General features: G+C 33.6%; 1 protein-coding gene across 2 annotated transcripts; it reads right to left on the bottom strand.

Annotated features, from left to right (window-relative positions):
- Window positions 1-18: 18 nt before the first annotated feature.
- LOC145728373 (uncharacterized) lies at window positions 19-20,404 on the bottom strand. 2 transcript variants are annotated; one of them, XM_081978555.1, is made up of 7 exons: window positions 20,098-20,404; window positions 10,065-10,144; window positions 5,616-5,699; window positions 4,029-4,205; window positions 3,332-3,526; window positions 3,040-3,274; window positions 19-2,991 (listed from the first exon to the last, which is right to left on the bottom strand). In XM_081978555.1, the coding sequence occupies exons 2-7, from the start codon at window positions 10,138-10,140 to the stop codon at window positions 1,059-1,061; spliced, it is 2,700 nt and encodes an 899-aa protein (XP_081834681.1). In that variant the 5' UTR covers window positions 10,141-10,144; window positions 20,098-20,404; the 3' UTR covers window positions 19-1,058. The 2 variants fall into 2 exon arrangements, with proteins under 2 accessions (XP_081834681.1, XP_081834682.1); XM_081978556.1 differs by lacking the exon at window positions 10,065-10,144.
- Between the last annotated feature and the right edge of the window lie 82 nt (window positions 20,405-20,486).

Below are 20,486 nucleotides of genomic sequence, written 5' to 3'. Positions count from 1 at the left end.
AGGTAATAATGAATAGTGTTTTGAATAAATAATATATTATGTAATAATTATTATACTCAAAACTTAAAATTAATAATAATATAACAATAGACTCTTTGCTATCAGATAATTTACTTAAAGGCTAAATTTGTCTTTACCTATGAAAGTTTACAAAACTACTCAACGTGACTAAAAATGAATGCTGAAGTCTTTCGATTACTCTAACACAGATCTTTATCAAATTCATCACAAAATTGTCAAAAAGTCGACTAGTAGTAGTAGACTTTTTCCGAAATAAAAAAATACCCATAGAAGACGTGTAACACTGTGATCGGTTCGACAAACAAAAAGAAAACTGTTTTATTCAGAATATGTTCATTTTCCAAAATAACAAAACGTATGTAAGTAATATACATAAGGGGGTTCTATTTCAGATAATACAATAATAATCAGTGTCACAGAAACTATTTTTGGCATAACTATGGTGTGCATCTTGAAAATATTTTAGTTAAACAGCGATAGAGAACTATCTATTTTAGTAGGTAAGTATTTCAATTTATTTTATTTAAACCTCTTCCATAACCGATATCTAGGGACAATTTTGTGCAGCATACAAGGTATTCCAAAATCCCATGTAATTTTGCGTTGCAACGCAAAACTCAAAGGTTTAATTTAAAAAATTGCTTGGATCGTACTGCATTGACACTCCGTTTTTATAATATTTACCAGCTAACATGCAAAATTTACGTATGCTATCTAACAAATAGTGAGCATTTTAGTATTACTAATGTTTATTTCTAAAATGATTTGGAATGTCATATATTAATTATTACTACAGCGACCACTTTTTTGTTTTTGTTACTAATTAGGTGTCTAAGTGCTATTTATACACGTGCTCATCAACATATTCTAGGGGCAGTTATTAAAACAAACACTTGACTAGGGCTTGTTATCGTGACAAGCCACGCCGTGCGAATTACCATAATAAATACTGGATACGTACTTAATTCTACAAATCTCACAGATACATTGGCAAAAACTCTTAAGCTTCATTACTTACAAATGAAAAAGTAAATTATTTATTTACTTGCTTTACCTCCAAACAGTTCTCCAATTAGCTTCAAAACGTTGGGATCGGGAAATCGACCTTTAAGGGCCACTCCAGCTAAAGCATTTGACAAATTGTCAATAGTTTTCTGTTCTTTGCTTTTGGGTTTCAAACTGCTGTCTTTTCCTTCACTTTCCTCGATGAGCTCCTTGAAAATTCTTTCGTCTTCTTGACGTTGCTCATCAGATTTTTTGGTAGCGTAAAAATCCTCGTCAGCGTTCAGTTCTTTTTCCAAGTCTTTAAATATATAAACGTCATCTTGTTTCTTCTCTCCAACTATCTCTCGTTTGATTACCACTTTAGAGTTGGTCTCTTCTGGTGTGGGCAACAACTCGTAAGTGCTGGTTTCAGGTTCTTTAATTAATTTTGTAGGATTAGGTGTGTTTTGTACGTTATCTAGCACTTCTTTTAAGGAGTTTTCCTCGACTTGGACATTTTTTTCTGTGGTGCCTTTAGGAGTGGTTCTTGGACTAGAGGCAATTAATTCTACATCTTTAGGAATAGACTCGAGTAAAGACTCGGTCATTTCTACGCTGCCCAGCTCAATATCTTTCTCTTTGTTCAGTCCTAGAGTCATATCAAAACTCTCCCCATCCTTGTTGAAACCTTCTTTAGGGCGTTCGATGCTGATATTTTCCATTGAATGCATGGCAGCTGACTGGTTTTGGCTTCTAGGCGTAGTTTGCTCTCCACTATCTTCCTCCAGGCTTTCAACGGGATTCTGAGTGGTTCCATCAATACTCTCCATGCCATCTGATAAAGACGCTTCCAAATCTTTAGCAACAACATCAATTTCACCAATCAGTAAAGGTTTGTGGTCTTTTTCCTCCTGAATTGTAGTAGTTTCTTCATTAAGTACTGTGGTGGTTTCAGTTTCGAGCACTTTTACGCTAATAGTATCATCGTCTATGGGTGATTTTTGGTTCAGCAATTCGTCAGGCAACACTCCAGCTTTAAAATCCAATAGAGATTCGTTAAAATTTTGATTTTTTAGCCACTCAGCGTGCCCACTTTGATTAAGAGTGTTGTTGCTTAGCAAGACGGCAATATCCGGCAGAAAAATTTTACTATCCGCAGTTGCTGTTGAATTGTCGTTGTAAATTTCAGAAACTGAAGGCATTACATCCGGAATAGGTGGATATGCCGGATTAGTTTCCGGATTTGCTTCGTTCACAACTTTTGTTACTGGTAGTTCAGTTGTGGAAATATTAGAAATTGTAGGTTCTATAGTTTTCAGTTCCAAAGTTGTTTTCTTTGTAGGTTCTGTAGGATTGAGACCTTCAATAGTGCTAACTAAGGTTGTGAACGTTTCTTCAACTTGTTCTGTTGTGGTAGGGGTTTCAGTTGTTGATGTTGTTGTAGTAGGTTTGTTTTTTCGTTTGACTAAACTTAAAATATGAGTACTCTCTGAAAGTTTCAACTCCAGGTCATTGCTTTCATCGTTTTTCACATATTTTACAGTGGTGCTCTCCTTTAAAGTACTTGCGTCAGTGGTAATTACTTTAACCTCTTCCTGAATTTGTTGCGCCTCAGTTTCTGGTTGAATTTTGACTTCGTGTACTTCCAAACTTTCCTCCACTCCTCCTCGTTGCAGGCCTTCGGCCCCAATAATAGTAATGACGCTGTCGGTGGTGGTAGTATTGTTTTCCTGCAAAACTCCACCCTTTTTCAATATTAAAAGCTTGTCTCCTACTCTCAAAACTGGAGGGGGATGGTGGAACACTTCTGAGAGTTCACTGGATTCTGGCTCAGAATCGTCAATATTTAAATCGTTCGAGGAATTTTCGGAGGTGGAAATGGCTTCTTCAATCACTAAAGTGCCTTGAGGTTCTGATATCAAAATTTTAGGTGGAGCCGTCACTGGAATTTCCTTTCGCTCTGGAATAATTTCTTGTATTGTGATCCTAAAAAAATTGTTTTAATATGTATAGTAATAGTTACAAATCTGTTACCTGTGATGAAGATTATTATCATCCTCTCTGCTAATTGCAATTTCTTCAAAGAACGGCGTTAGAGTTACTAAATCGCTAGTGTCAGGTACCTTATTACTATCCTCTGGAATGGAATTTACTGTTGATACCGGTGCTGTTTCTGTTGAATTTATTTCCGGCCATAAATCCATAATAATCGGCCTCAAAGTGTTTGGTGAAGTTGAAGTGACTACGGCTAACCTATCAGGGACTGGGTCTACACAGAATAAATTTAATTAAACCAAATGATTGAAAATGTGTGAACAAAACTTACCAATCGGTGGACAATGGTCGTATTTGGGGCAACAAGTTCCAGGAACACGTTTTCCTTCGCAGTCATTTCGGATGTAGCAGGAAACTTCAGCACACTGAACTTCTCCTCCTCGACAGTAGCATACTTTGCACTCTCCTCCTGGATTAGTCTCCAATTTTTCCCCGTTGGCATAGATTTTTCCGTTGTGTTCACACTCTAAATAGAAAAAAAAATGGATTATTTACTTGCAGCAGTATACTCATTGATAATTTGATGTCACATATAGTTATAAATATTACGGGTTTACTATTTTACTTGTCTACCTACTGAAATGAAAAGCCTCAACGTCGAATGCGATTTCCTCTGTTATTACGGATTAAAACCGGCCGAGGACTCGGCTTTGACAGGGATCACTCGGGCAATTATTGTTTTAATTGTCTTTTAGAGGCTATTGAATAATTAAATCGACACCTGAATTAATTGGTATCGCACATCGCAGCAGAAAACAGCAGACTGTGCATAGGACCAGCGACAACAATGTAATAAATAGTAAGACAACAGAATAGTGTAACTTGGTTTAGAATAAACCAAGCGTAATAAGGCCTTTTCCAAATCAAACCAAATAGAACACTTCTTATTAAAGCATGTCTGTATAAATCGGGTTTTAACTTTATTTTAGAAAAAGTTCAGATAGAGGTGTTGATTTGAAGTAGCTTACCGCACTGATAATCCGGACAACACTTATTAGGTCGATGGATCGCTTTGCAGCCAGGTTTTTTGGTACACTGAACAGTCTCGCATTGGACTCCAGGTGGTTGACATTTGCACTTGAGACAGGGCTGTTCAGCAAGTACCGTCTCGTCTGCACCATACACCACGTCACCCACGATACAAACTGTAAATAGAGAATAACTTAAGAGACGTACTGCATGTAATGTAAGCTTAATGTAAAAAATAACCATGTTATAATCGATATCTTATAGAATATAAGAATTAAATAGCAGTTTTCTAATAAAATTGTCGTCGCAACGGTTACTAAACCTCTTCGGAAATGGGACGGGAGCTCTCAGCGACAACTCAGTCGACAACCGAGAAACGGAATTAAATCACGTCTTCCTGATATATTAGCTACTTGAGAGCTAATAGCTGATGTCGCAGTCGGGCTTTTGACGTTTAAAAATCCAATAAATATGTAGCTTAATCAGCCGATAGGTAGTATAAACATGTCGCTTGTTTTCTAGGACGTTAAAGCTCACAAAATGTACTACTTACAAAAATGCATTTTTTGAGAAATAAGATGCAATTAGTAAAAAACACACATATGTTTAACGTGTACGTAATTCATAACGTACCTAGAAATAGTGAAAGTAAAAAGTGTCTTGTATATCTTTGTGCTGCTAATCGTAAAAAGTAAACACATGTTATACCTATCAAGTTTAAATTGATACTAATTGCAATATCATATTTCAACATACAAATTTCCAACAAAATAAATGGTCACACATATGTACATATATGATTAGTTTGGTAATATAAACCACTAAAAGTTTTTTAGTTTTAATTGACACATACTCACACTATTACACATTTGCAAATCGACAAAATAATAACCCTTTTCCATGTAAAAATTGTGTAGGTACTTGTAAAGCCAAGTCACGGCCGCCAAAAACGACAAAAAACTAACGGAAACGAGTCATTACCGGAAAAGGGTTCGAAATGGGGCGAGGAGGTGTATACCCCTAGCATTGCACAATAATTCGAGAACATGTCCTGATAAAATCCACTGCGACGTAATATCCTAGACGAGTTAAGAGGGTTGAAAGGGCTTAACGCGACTACGAACAGGATATTCTACTTGTTTGTCTGTTTACAAACAGGGTTTTGTGTTGTTAGATTAATGCGACAATTTCATACATTTCTGCTTACAAAAGAGGACTTTAAGTAGGGTTATTAAGCAAATTATCAAAAATAAAAGGAATATCTCGAGGAATATGATATAACATTTTACACACGAACGAAAAAGTACAGAAAACAGGAAACTTCAGCTAATGGTAAATTTCTGCAAATCTTTACAGAAATTCAAAAGGTTCAGTGTATAATAACCATTTCCAGTTGGTTGCTATACAATATTTTCAGAGAGCTTTTATCGGATTTTTTCCCATCCTATACCGAAACCAATCCTCAAAGGGGATATATTCTGTTTCTCCCCTACAGATTCATTCGGCGTCGCAGTTCAAACAGACTCATTTACAACAAATGGGCGATAATCCCTTTCTCTCTCCAGTTGAGAGTTTGGTACACTTACCTTGAGGCTGGATAGATTCGATATCCGGTTCGATATCCGGTGGATACACTTCACGAACCATTCGAAGGGACCTTTTCAGCACTCCTGCAAGTAAAACAGAAAGTTTGAAAAAGTGTTGACAAAACTCAGTTTAAGTCGTTTCTCATTTCTCTCAAAACTAAAACGAAACATAAAGCATAAACCAAAAGCAATCCTAGAAAAGTTTTGTCGCTTTTCCTGGTTTTATTTATGAGGCACTGAAATCGGGGTTTTCTCGCGCTTTTAACATTTTAACAGTCACATTGACAAGAATTAATTTATTCGTTTAAAATGAATATTCCACAAAACATAATGCGTTTTTTTCGTTTTGGAGGCCAAATGGGAATCAAGATACAAATAGCCGTTCCAATTTCCACGTTCAAGTTGTTTAGTTCAGGATTAATGAATGGTGCTAAGTTAGTTGGACATTCTGTTGCCCAGAAATTAATTACATTTTAGTATTCCGACCGAGATACTGTACCGCAGGAAGAAAATGTTGAGCTGGGGCAACAAACAAAACGAGCGTGTTTGTGATTTATGAATCCCAAAATTTACAGTATTCCTAGAAAGCACTAAACAAAAATTTGAATGCTAAAATTTTATTACTGGTATTACATATGCACAGATATAATAACTAAGAATTTGTACAATTCCAGAGTCTTGGAGAACTAATGATATCATTATAAAATCAATTTTATTTCGAATTCCATCACTGGTTTCAGTTACCTAACAAATTAAAATCATAAGAGTTGGTAAAAAAAATAATGTGAAATTGTAAAGGTAAAATCAATTTAAAATATCTAATTGCTAACTTTTCATAATTAATTTGGCTTCTTTCGAAAAAGTGGGAGAACAAAAATTGGAAAAATAGAAAAAACAGGTTGTGTGCTAATTATTATTATTAATTATGTCGAAAAATATGGACTTGCTTGTTTTCTTTAATGAAAAAGAAACACACTCACAGACAAAAACGCTAGTGCATTTATAACAGCGTTCCAAAAAGTAAATGGCATTTTCTTGGAAAAACATAGTGTTTTCGTTTGTAAGGTAGGTACGTCAGCTCATTAACAGGCTCATTGATTTAGCAAACTCTTGCAAACATTTTCAATTTTAAAAGATTCAATTTTGATTCCCTAATAATAACATCGAATTTCATATGAAATGGACGAGAATCGTATATTTTTGAACCGACATTTTGATTGGGTTGGTAATTAATTTCCGAGGGTAATTATTGTATACTTGCATGTTCAACACCTATATTTACCAGAATATTTTGTTATAATTTTCGTGTCTATGAAATCAATTTAATATCGATTTTTAAAACATAAATAAACTTAGTGTTTATATTGCTTTCATTTAGGCATTTAGAATTGTTTGATTTTAGATTGAGAATCAGAACTGATGTAAAACTCCACATTTTATAACAAACAATGCAAAGAGCAACAATAAAAACTGATTGTTGTTCTTATTAATTTAATTGTAGTAAAAAATCAAGTATAGGAAAACCAGCATTTATCAAAATTTGCCATCATCACTTCCTATATCCCTGGCATTTAACTTTAATAACTGAATGATGGGGCACTATTTCATTGTTTTTGTTAATTAGCCGTATCTCTTCATCATCAAACCATAAACCGAAAATAAGGCCGAGTGGCGCGGTTTACGTAATGTGTTTTCTTGTAATGGAATTATTTAGCGAATCAGTAACAGTAAAATGGTCCAATCGATCGAGGGTGTTGACATAAACAACGCAGAACTAATAATTTTCGTTTAGAAAAAAGTGCGCTTCTACGGTACATAAAATCTCGCTTGATCGACAAAGCGTGCTTCCTATATACAGTTTTATTTATAAAAAAAGATTTCGATTGGTCGATTATTCATTGGATAAAACCTACACATATTAAATGTTCAGTACTACCGAATCTAGATAAATTTGAGTGAGAATCTTTCGTTATATGAAAACCGACGTTGCAAATATTGTTTTGTAGTCGAGTTGCAACAAATAAGCCTTCGTTACGGCTGCCACTAATCGCGAATGTTAAAATGTGCACTATTATTATGATCAATTAAGTTAATGGGGTGAAATTAGCAAAATTTGTGGAGTTTTGAATGGGCAATGAACACGACCCAGGCTCGCTAAATAGTCTAATTTTCCATCCAATCTGTGATCCAATCATACCGCTAAGCTTAATGCTCCCTCTCTGATTACAAATTACATAGTTTTTTTACAGATGCATGATTTGACAGAATTATTTTTGTTTAACGATAAGTTAAATTTTAGACATTACTTGACATCACGCTTTAAATGATTTAATAATAGTTATTTATACAGCAAGTGACTTAAACCATTTTTTATTCACGAAAAGAACAATTTCTTTGAGTGAATAAACCGGTTTAAATTACGTTTTTAAAAAAGTTACGTCTTTAAATAGGCAACTGTCAGTCAGGGTGATTTAAAAATGTTTTAAACATCTAGTGAATAAAAAAATGTTTAAATGGTTACTAAGCGTTAATTTTTAAAAAATGTTTAATATAAGACGTCGAATATTAATAAAATATTGCATAAAACTGTAATAAAAATATGATTTAAGTCTACTTATTGTATAAATAACTAGTAATAGAGTTTACCTTGTGCGACACCTTTACAAACAATAAAATAAAGAGTGCCTAACCTTGAAAACATTATCACAGAAAAAACTCACAGGTAGGTAAGAATTGCAATCTGGTGATTCTCAACAATGGCTCTTTGTGCCCCCGAAATGTCCAAAACACAATGCAATGCCACTTGTGTTCAGACGTTTTAATGCTTTACACGAAATATATTATAATTTCCCAGTTTTGTAATAAATAGTTAATGGGGCCGCTCGTGCTAGATATACAATTAACAATAAGCGTAGGCTTTTTCGTAACGTAAGTTTGGCTCGTTTGTCTTCAGAAACGTTAATTAGTCAAATTTTTCGAATGGTTTATATATTATTATGATGCAAACTTTAAATAAGCGTATATTAACTAGACAATCATATAATAATTGATAAATATTTTCAAACTGTGGGTATTTGGAAAGTCTGATTGATTGATCGATCAATTGCACAAATATCATAGTGTAGTATTGGTTTTGAACCTCACATTAGCTCAAATTGTCAAAATTCGTCACTCTCAAACCCAAACGAAGAAAGCATATACAATGGACTTTATTAAAGTTCACCATAATAATGTTCTTACTTCTTCAAATTTTGAAGATCCAACTGACCCAGAAGACGACATCAAGTTTTAATAGGATCTATCTAGCCCTGAATTCCAATTTTGATGGAAGAACCTTAAAGACGTTTAATTCCAATTTGCAAATCGATTTTCAGCTATATTAATTTCAATCCTAGGAAATGCATGAATCATAAAGACGATTTCATGCAGGAAAAGATTACCCATCAGCCAATATCGATATGCACGCAGAGAAGGCTAAAGCATCAATTTATGAAATTTAGGTCATTAAACGGGCACAAACCGATGTTTACTAATAAACCTTCCTCACTAAATACGACATTAGCAACAGAGGTGCAATTATTTAAAGCTAGAAATTGAAATAATGAAATTACACAACACTCATTACCATATACGAGCTGAATAATAAAAACCGCAAATCTGGTAAGGTGAAAGCGCTCATCTTTCAAATCAGTTTTTTTTCTTCTTGAGACTTACGTAATTTCTGTACCTTTCTGCTGGCAATTTCAATATCAACTTGGATGACGTGCATATTCAGAAAATTAGCAATTCACTTGAACAAGTAATCCAATATTGCAAAGCAGTCCTGCACAGCAAAGGAAAGGTATCCTTTGAGTTATGCTTCACTAAAAAGCTAAATAAGCGGTTTAAAAGCATTTAATTAAAATGGTTCACTGCATTAAGAATTTGCAAACTGACTGAACTCAGATTGTGTATTTTTAGAAAAAAAATTATTTTGACTAAACAAAATCATGTTTATAAATGCTAAAACTATTCCTCGGTAGTGATAAAACCCAAACATAGGGGGAAGGGTTACCGAAAACGAAATATGCAAAAATACATCACCCTTAGCATTTTTAAATACAAAGTTTATGAATTTTTCATCGCCTCGCGCTGTAAACTTCTAAAGTGGAACAAGATTTCCGAGAAAGGGGTCCGCATATTTTATATAGTATCGTAAAATTAGAGAAGTTTCCGGAAGTTTCCAGACCGAAAAAATAGGCTACTCCTCTCGACGGATCCATTTTATTACTTACACTTACACCGGCTCTCGAGTTGTAAAATGATATTGCGGAGTTGGAATTTTTCTGACCGTGACCACTTATACCGTATTTAATGACAAAAATTCCAATTTGAAAACAACGACAACAGTGACAACGATTTAAAAACGTATCGTTACCTACAGCAGGAAAAAAATTGCTTTATTCTTACCAGCATTAGCGGGACTATTGAGCAGGAAATTTATGGCCAGGAACAGGACAAGCCCCAAGCCACCGTTTCCATTCATCTTCCTGCAAAGAATAGGATATATTGCATTAGTACCCACAATAGATGTATTTTCTATAGAATTTTTTTAGAAATAGAAATGTTAGAAATCTCACAAATGTATGTACAAAAATGCATTTACATTTGGATTTGTAAACTCTGATGCTCCCGTTGTTCGTTGCTCGTTGTAAATTTGATTAAACAGCTATTGCATTTTGTTCATTATTTGTACAGAGCATTGTTTTTTTTTGTTTTTCACACCTATTTTAAGTGACGTAAATCAAAAAATAATAATGGAGAAAAGTCACTTTCACAACTTTCAACCGGGTCCATAGTCAGAGACGACTAATTAGATTGTCACTCTATAGAAGTAGTTTTACCTAAACTACTTAACTTCAGTCGAGTTTATAAACTAATCGAGATTTGGTCGAACTTTGTCTAACTATGGCATCCTTTAATACATCTACTGCGTCTAGGCTATCTACTTTCTTTGGGATTATTGAGTTAACAAAGTTGCAGAACAGTAAGTTGTTCATAAAGTTGTTAAGCGTGAAGAGAACGCCAATGTTGATCTGGTTTGACTACACTTGAGATTTAAAACGTTATTAGTGTAATGACACTGTCAACGTTCTCTAAAAATATGTGAATGAAATTCATTACAATTCAGCTTTTAAGATCATCTTTTGATTTAATAAATCATATTAAAAATAATAAATAAAACGTTTGGAAATGCTTTAAAATTCCACTAACTGGAACTCCTTTGAGAGCCATTTTAATTTCGCAATTAGAATTCTACCGGTTCTTGTCGATAACAAATTTAAATACACTGACAAAAACTTCGTCAAAGTCGTATTTCTTTGCCTGGCAAATTATCATTTTCCGTTCCAACGAGGTCCGCCATTTTCCACTGGAAATTTTAAACTTTTCAGTTCAATTCCCGGTTTATTCGATTCTGCTTCGTTCTAGCTCATTAATTCGTAATTTTAGGTAAGAGGTCGGAGGTGGTCGTGGTTTAGGAGTAAGAGGGTAGGTAGTGTCTCTTTATTTTCTGCCCACGAGTTTTTTTTACATTTTTTTTTAATCTGATTTTGATTTGGGCCGTTTCCGTCGAATTTATAAATGCCCACCGTTTTAATAGATGTTTGTTCGGTGGGAGCTACAAGGCATTGTTTAGTAATTAATGATATTTTAACGTTCCAAATTAGTCATGACTTTAGCTTACTATTTTGTCTTTTTAGTCTTATTAATAATGGCATCGTTTATCTTCCTTAATTGTTAGGCTGTAGTAACGGTTACATTAACTAAAATTAAATGCCGCTTGTACTTGTGATTATATTTACTGTGGTCGACTTGGGATCCTTTGATAAATCAATAAACCTCAGCATCCGTCCATCGGATTAACCACAAAACGTACAGTCCCAACACAACATTAATCCAGCAAGAGCCTCCGGCACCAGCATGTCAGAGTTGAGCCTCGGTTTAATTCAACCTGAAAAGGGCGCCCGTAATTAAGGCTTGTTAATGTGTATAGTTAGATCGATATCGTCCTGTAAAATACCACCAAAGCAGAGGAAACATATTTATTGGCTTTCGGTGGTACTTAGATTTGTCTGAGATGACACAGGTTGATAGCCAAAGATTTAAAATATGATGTCGTACTGTCTAAAATCTACACTACACTATCAACGTCTGTTTTTAATAACAATTTCTTCAAAAATTAAATTAGTTTAAATTATATTTGCTGTTTGTATTATTCTGTTCACTCCAACATTTTTAACAACGAATTTTAAAACTCCCTATAAAACGTAATTCAAATGTTCCGGGAGAATCGTATTTTTGCCCCAAGGTGAAAGCTGCCATGATAGAATTGTGGAATATCAAGTAAATCTCTTGATGGTCGTATTAGAACCAGCGATATTCAGCATATATTTTTTTTAAATGGATCGATGATTGTTTTAATAAATTTTTATGTTTTTCCAAAATTCATAATCAGCACCTTAGTTTCACGTAGTTTTACCAACGCAGTTTCGAGAAATTCGAATTTAAACTTGGAGCAAAGAACAACATCAAGTTTCAGTGTTGACTAAAATACCTGTTAATATTAAATTAGCAGGTGGATTAGGGATGAGAAATGTATACGATAGACACACATAGCGAATGTATTATTAAATATTTCTCATGTTTGGAGATGTGAACGTGTAATGTTACTTGTTCTCTTTTATTTAACTGAACCATTTAATACAACTTGCAATGCAACTTGATACGAAATATCAACCTAATTTGCTCATTTTGAAACATCGAAAACTCATCTCACTTGATACTGATACTGATATTTTAGTCAACAAAGTTGTTAAGTAAAACCTTAACTGCTAATTAACTAGAATTTTGGAAAAACATGAAACTGATTAAAATCATGATCCGTTTTTTAAAAAAAGTGATAGATGTCGCTGGTCCGAAGTTCTGATCCTAAAACTTCGAAAGGATCATCAAGAGAAAGATTTTTTTTAACCTTACGTGATATTCCAAAGTTTCTTCTTAGTAGCTTTCACCTTGTGGCAAAACATAGACCGTTCCGAAACATTTGTAATATCCTGTACTTTTTTGTTATTAAACATAATATATCTGTATGAAAATTAAAACCTATATAACCTACAAAGTCTTTCTTAAATTTTTTAAATAAACACTTTTTGAATAATTATCCGTATACAAATTAGATGAATAATGTTTTCTGAAACGTTAAAGACGATGGAATAAGATAGAATCTTTCCAACTTATACCGGGTGCGACTCGATCGGGGGACCGTTGAACCGATTGGAATGTTATAATACAGAAGGCAACTCGCAGCCGAACGCAATTACGCAGGAATTTTATTGCACTGATGCAGGGAAAATCACAACAACCCGCAAGTTTGTTGCTGTTAGTGCAGCCGACAGGAATTTGTGCTGCTGAGCAATCCATGTCCAAGACGAAAATGCTTGAACCTCCATCTGACAAGTTTGATATAGGAAAATCAAAGTAAACTATAGGATGACGTAACAGCCGAAAAATTATACTTTATAAAAGCAAATGTAACTGCTTAAACTGTTTAGTTGTTTCAGATGGAGTTGCCAATGGCACCAATATTCAATGTACTTGTAACAGTCACCTGCTTATTGGCGTTTGTTTAAGTAGATACCAAAGCAACAACTTAATTTTCAGGAAAATTTTTATTATTATTATAGTTTATGTTAGCATATACTTTTGACGTCATACTTAATAATAACAGCACTTTTTGACAGCGCCCTTACTAATAAACAAGCATACATAGACAGCAACTTTCTTTAAATACTTCCTTCCGAATTTTCCGGTACGTATGTGTGCCTACAGTATGATTTATAATACGATACAAGAAATTGCTTAATAGTTTTCACACTCGCCTAATTAAGACGACGTAACCACCGTGGGTAATTAATTGGAAACAGACGGTAATTAGCAACGTTATGGTGTATGAAGTTTCCCGGCTGCATTGTTTTCTGTATGTATACATGTACGGGTATGTGCGCCAAAACTATTATTCTATACAAACTGTAAAGCTTCGACACTTGTTTCTTTTTCTGAACCACAACCCAAGAATTCATTATTCTGAAAACGCTGTTACGTTTTCCTGAAGTAGTCTCTAGAATAAACCGAAATTTGGTCATTAATGTTTTGAGCTCATCAAACCTTTAAAACGTATCACAATAGTATAACATAACAGTGCATCTAAATCTTTTAAGCATTTAATGACTATAAAAGTTATACAAATATTTGCTACTATTATTTGTTTATACTTTATTAAATTAAACAAGTTTTGATACCGTGTCAGTTATACATATCTCAAAGAAGTTAAGGTTATGCTATACATATACATAGAAAAACAGAAAAATATCGCAAAATCTGTAAAATGCAGTCAAAATATTGTCAGTTTTGAAGGCTACAATAATGATTCTGATTGAAATTCATCCAGTGTGTCAATCAAAATATGATCGGTTGCGGGCTGACTGGTTTTTTGCCTATCGAATTTTCATTGAACGACTGACCTGTGGTTGTATGGAACTTTTCGAATGTTTTGTGCGACCTGAATTTAGATGAACCGACTTTAAGCGAGGTTTCTTTGAGAATTTACCTTCCGGCCGTTATTTCCATTCGGTATGTTTTCCGCCTTGTTTATCACCACAAGCAAATCCTTGTTTTTGCACGAATTTCCGATTTGGCCACGAACGTTACGTGATTTGTTTAGTTGACCGTGAAGACAATGTCAAGAATCGAACAATATGTTAGGTCGGATTTTTTACATCCGATTATGCTAAACAGTCGGATGAGCGGTGCACGATTTTACTCTAAACGTGCAAAATATTATGATTTTAATTTAAAACCTTATTTGTAATTACGCTTTAGTTGAAATAATGGAAATATTTTCGCTTTTTGTTAATTAGTGGTATTTGTGCTAGTCAATAACGATCATAATGCTGATGCTGCTTCGTGATTCTATGACATACACAATCCATACTTGCTTATTAACAGTTAAATTAACCAAAATAGCTGTTTTAATAAAACTGAGGTTACTAATTATTCACCTTTTACTTACTTTACTTAAAAAAATATTACTTTACAAAACGTTTTCCAAACAGGTTTTCCTAAAAACACCTATCACAAACTACCAACAGTGCTGTGATTTCCCGTAATTTCCTCAAATGCTACACATGACAACTTACCATTAGAAAAACATTTTATTGAAAATAATGATGATCATTAATTTATTTTTCTACTATAGACTACTGGTTCTGGAGGTATTAAATGTTGTTGGATCTGTTTCATAAGAACTCATTTCGTAACTATACATGTACCACTTTCATAACTGTGGATTGGTTATTAAATGGATTACCAATACGACAAATTGCAACCGTCTAAAGTTTAAAGGTGAAATTTGTACATTTGATGTCAATTTTCTGTTACGATCATTAAATTATTTTTAAACGTAGCAAATATTGATATTATCCGTTAATTATCATTGATTTGTTTCACATGGAATTTCAAGCGATTAATCGTAACTTGGTCATTCACAGTCAATGTTTCTTCGGACTGCGTTAACATTAATATTCCATTCAGCGTAGGTTCTTTCTAGACAGACAATGTGAATGAATTCCACAGAGGAATTTCAGGTGGTCACACAAGCTATACAATTATTAATAATATTTTCTCAAAACTTTACATGATCAACTATTTACAGTTCTTGATATGAAACAAGTCTGCAGATATCCAGTTTTAATCGACTACATAGTATGGTTAAAATGATTGTGTAGTTTATTATTTTTAGGAAAAACATTTACGTGTATGGCAAGCTTTTACAAATTACTCTCGCTGTTAACTATTTACATAGGTAGTGTAGTAGTAAATCGGTTGGTGCAATCACTTTCTTTAATCGCGCATGTTATGTAACACTAATTAAAATTAAACCCACTTTTTAGTCATGTTTCATAGATACCCGCAAAGAAAAGTGCCAAACAAGGTGCATATCCGTTTGTCAGTAAAGAATGTTATATAATTGGTATATTTTTGACCTTTTGATTCAGCAAAATGTTTGAGTTACAATTTACGTAATTGAATCTCATGTAAGTCGGACGTTTCCTGAAAAGTCATCTACCAACGACAACGTTATTCCATCGACAAAACAATGGTGTATTCATAATTTCATTTTGCATACATTTCTTTATTATCTACTGACTTGATTATGAGGGCTTAATTATTATTTTACAGTCAATTCAATAATAAAATTGTGTATAAGATGTTATACGGTTGCAGGCTAGTTTTGGAATAAAGAATAAAGATGTTTTCATTGAATTGACCGTGAATGACTATTTTTGCATTTGATGACCCAGAATAAAATGCGAAATGCACCCTTGAAAACATAATAATAGTCTCCCTGTTCTAAATCACTTTAATAGTAACGCTTCGGAAAAAAATATGTCTTATAAATGTGGCTACGAGAAAACGTTCAGGTTTCTAATATGTACCACTAAAAATAAAAATACCCAAAAAATTTGAAAAGCAGATTTTTTTTCCCAAAGTGCTATTATGTATAGTTTGTGAGAAACAGCTGCGTGCCCCGCTTATTGGAACACTCTGTACAATACTTTTCAAGGCCTCATTCGTTTTCAAGCTCCGAGGAGCGAGCAGAGCGTTTTTGACGTCACAATGACGTAATTTGACAGTTGGTTAAATTATGCTTTTGCTAAATTACGTCAACGTGACATCAGAAACGCGCTGCTCGCTCCATGGAGCTTGAAAACGAATGAGGCCCAAAACGTGGCTTTCTTTGTCAAAATTCTGACATAGCTCATAACGTGCAATGTTTGTATTGCTGTATCAAAAATGTATCTTCTGTGTGTTCTGTATCTCTCTATCTAAGAACATGTTTTCGTGTTATTCCGATGGTATATGAAATTATCGTTTGTTGAATTTAAATTTTTCGAAGAATACTTCTTTTCGGTGAAATACTTTCGCTTATAATTATTAAATTTTTGCATCTCGACCGAAATTCATCATTATTTAGTGAATGTGCTTTTTAGTACAAAGTGGTTGCTAAAAACTGTATTGTGAATTGTTTGGCACAATTCTCGGGTTTCTAAACCGACGACAAATTGAGAAGGAAGTTGAATACGGGCAGTAACAATTCGTGGCGCTTTTACAATTCACACGTTCTTACCTTGAACAAACAATAACGCAGGTTGTAATAATTGGTGGTGCAGAAAGTTTAGAACCGATCTAAAGGGAGTTTCCATGGAAACTCTCTCTCTCTCTCTCTGTTTATCGTGAAAATCGTTTTATGTTCAGCTTTCATTGGTCTATAAACCGAAAAAGAAAATTGTTTTTCTCTCGTATAGGTTAGGTGCCCGCCTGTGTTTATTTTATTCCAGTCTGTTTTTTATTCTAGTTTCATCCTAAGAGAGTAGAGCAGTAGAGCAAAATCGGTTTCCTATTATTCCATTATGCTTTCTTGATGTATTTATGGCAAAACATACACACAGGTGGCTGACAAAATTCAATAGCAAACTGGACTTTTAATTAATGGGAATAACTACACACCAGGAGGTGGATGGCCAATTAATAAAAAAATATAGCAGAAAGGAGCAATAGCCAAAGTGGGAGACAAAAATCGTTCAGTATGGCGGTCGTAAACTGTCAGAAAATCAGTGGCGATAAAATCAATCTGCTGTTGCCCACTATTCACCAATCCACTCGTCAATAATAATTGAACTAATTTAAGTTTGCAAAAATTAACCTTTAACGGAACGAAAAGCAACACAACAAATCTTTGCGGTTTTTAGCTAACTTCACTTACCACCAAATATAAACAAAACTGTTTTACGACTAACTTGGAAGTTTCAAATGCAATTGCGCAATAGGCAAATGTGGGAGACAAAGATGGCGACTTCCGTCTTGATCGCTTAATGCACAAACGGGGTTTTTTGTTACCCCCTGATACTTGTTCTTTTTACTCGAAGTGGGTGGCTGTATTTTATAGTAAAATAACGGGTGTTCAATAATTGTTATGGTCAGGTCGCCTATGGATGGCAATTGTCACAAAAAGCGTATGTCTTAGATAACAATTATTATATGACAGCTGTCATTTCAAACCATATACGAACTTATCAACGGCCCTACGTTCATGTTAGAACGAGAGAACCACAGCCAACTACGACCATAACAATTATTGAACACCCGTTAGAAGCATGTCGTTTTGTCTGATTTTCTTTAAATCTACTTTTGCTATAATGTAGAATTGTCACTTACAATACTGCTTTTTAATATTTTAATATCGCTGAATGTAATTATCATCAATTCAACTGATTCTGGCAAGTTAACATAAAAATCCATTACAACACCTAATTACGTATTATTATCAACTACTATAATACCTATGTGAATATCATGTTTTCAGTTACAATAACTCTATCGCAACAAAACTATAGTAGCATCCGTATGTTTTTGTTGTAAGTTTTATATTATAACAATAATTATTGAAACATTAGTCATTTCGTTTCCACATTGAGTTCGTAATCAAATTGCCCAACTTCCTTCAATGTCCAATTCATTTTTTTCTTTGGGTTTGAAGGTTTGAACCTATAAAATATCTGTTCCACAAGCTATAAAGTTATCAAAGCCATTTATCGCTTGGTTCACCATACTCAAGCTTTATTAACGGAGTGCGGAAATTCGGACGGATTAAAAGAGAAAAATAGACACTAAGCCACCCTTTTAGCCTGATGGAGTCGCTTTCATTAAAACTTTTGCTTTTTTTGCTATCAACAATGTTGCCAGGTCTACCGTTAAAACGGTATATCACCGTTTTTGTAGTTCTTCTACCGTTCTCCTGTTTTTTGTATATAATCTACCGTTTTTAATTACGTTATTGCCATCATGTTGGTTGTGAAACTTTTGAAGTTTATTGAATAGGAAATTTAATAAGGATTCTAAAAATGCGCTTAAAACAGTTATTTTCTTACTCCAAATTCTCTCTAAAACCACGTGATGTCTGCCACTATTTTCAGAATTGTCAAAATTTTACTACAATTTGCAAGAATTACATTTTAACACAAATTTCGAAACAAGACGATTTTCTGAGATTTAATAGTTATTTTGACAACTGTCACTTCATAGTCTAGTTAATAGTCTTCTGAAATCACGTGACAACTGTCAATAACGTCAAGACTGTCAAACCATGCTCTAAAGTTGCAAAAATCAGAGTTTAGAAACGTTTTCTTGTAGTATTTGATATAAAACGTGTTTCTAAGATTAATGACAGTTATTTTGACAATTGTCACTTTATAGTCTAGCTAAATAGTCTTCTGAAATTACGTGACAGCAGCCACTAACGTCAAAACTGTCAAACTGTGCTCTAAAGTTGCAAAAATCAGGATTTATAAACGTTTTCTTGTAGTATTTGATATAAAACGTGTTTCAAAGAATTATGACAGTTATTTTGACAATTGTCACGTGACCGTCAAGCTAGATACTATTCTACAATCACGTGACAATTGTCACTAACGTCAAAACTGTCAAACCATGCACTAAAGTTGCAAAAATTAGAGTTTAGAAACGTTTTCTTGCAGTATTCAATATAAAGAGAGTTTTTGAGATTTATGATTTTTGACAATGGTCACGTGACTGCCTAGCTAAATTTTCTTTTAAAACCAAGTGATATCTGTCAATAATGTCAAAGCTTAAAAAACAATTATTAATAAAATAATAAAAAATCTGTATTTTTGAAGTACGGATTTTATAGCAAGAATTAATGATTAAAATTTTTGACAACTATTAAGACACCCTGTATATTAATGTAAAATGAATGAATTTGTTTTGATCTACTGTTATCTACCGTTTTTTGACTGATTATTCTACCGCCGTTAAATATTTTAACTTGGCAACACTGGCTATCAAATTGAGGACTTCATTCCGCATAAATCGGTTTAGGTTCTTCGAAAATGATATTGTGCTTTCTGAAAGAAATTGTATTAATTTAATTTCAACATTTTTTACAGAACTTTGCAATAAACAAAATGAGGCTCTGCCAGAGATCTACCAAAAGTTAACTGAAAGTTTGTAATATTAAATAGATCACCTTGTAAATTTTTCCTTTTTTGGATTCTGTTAGAAAGCAATATTTGCAAATTATTACTAACGTTTACGAAGTTTAATATTTATTTTGTATAATGGTAATAATGTTCCCGATAACATCAAGCGTTATACAACATCTGTCAACGGTTTTTTTAATTCCTTCAAAAATAAACTGCAGCATATTGACTTTCAATAGAACTTTTCAATTTTTTTAAATAACTTTACATAACCGTAAACCAATTAAGTGTTATATTCACTAAAAACTAATGATCAATTACAACATAAACCTAAACATAGAAAACAAAAAACAATAAATAATTAATAAACAGAATGGTGTTCTTACGTTTAGGGTAGTTTATCAGTCCAAGCAAATTAGCAAACAAGCACAAATTCCAAAACCCAATAAGTTTACTTTTCAAAGTTTTGGTTTCGTTTTTAAACAATTATACGTTACACATTACATTTCTAAAGTTTCCCAAAACACACGCGGTTTTAAAAATTTATTTACCAAATTTTTAAACTCTTTTTACGTACGTAATGACGCGCTAACAGCAGACACTCAACCACCCAACACAAACTTGGAGCAATAATAAACAGAAACCACAGAAACTGAGTAGTTGGTACCCAGAAGCCAGAAGCAGAGAAGCAAATCCGGTAAGCGGTGAAATTACGTTTTTAGAAACCGCCATCACCGCTACTTTTGTCTTCGTTTAATATTATGGTGCGCTCTAT

Source organism: Ips typographus, linkage group LG4 (genome assembly GCF_016097725.1).
Source record: "Ips typographus isolate SLU linkage group LG4, UJ_Ityp_2.0, whole genome shotgun sequence".
Taxonomy (NCBI): Eukaryota; Metazoa; Arthropoda; class Insecta; order Coleoptera; family Curculionidae; genus Ips; species Ips typographus.
Note: the sequence above shows the minus strand (reverse complement) of the source record. Positions and strands in the feature narration are given on the sequence as shown.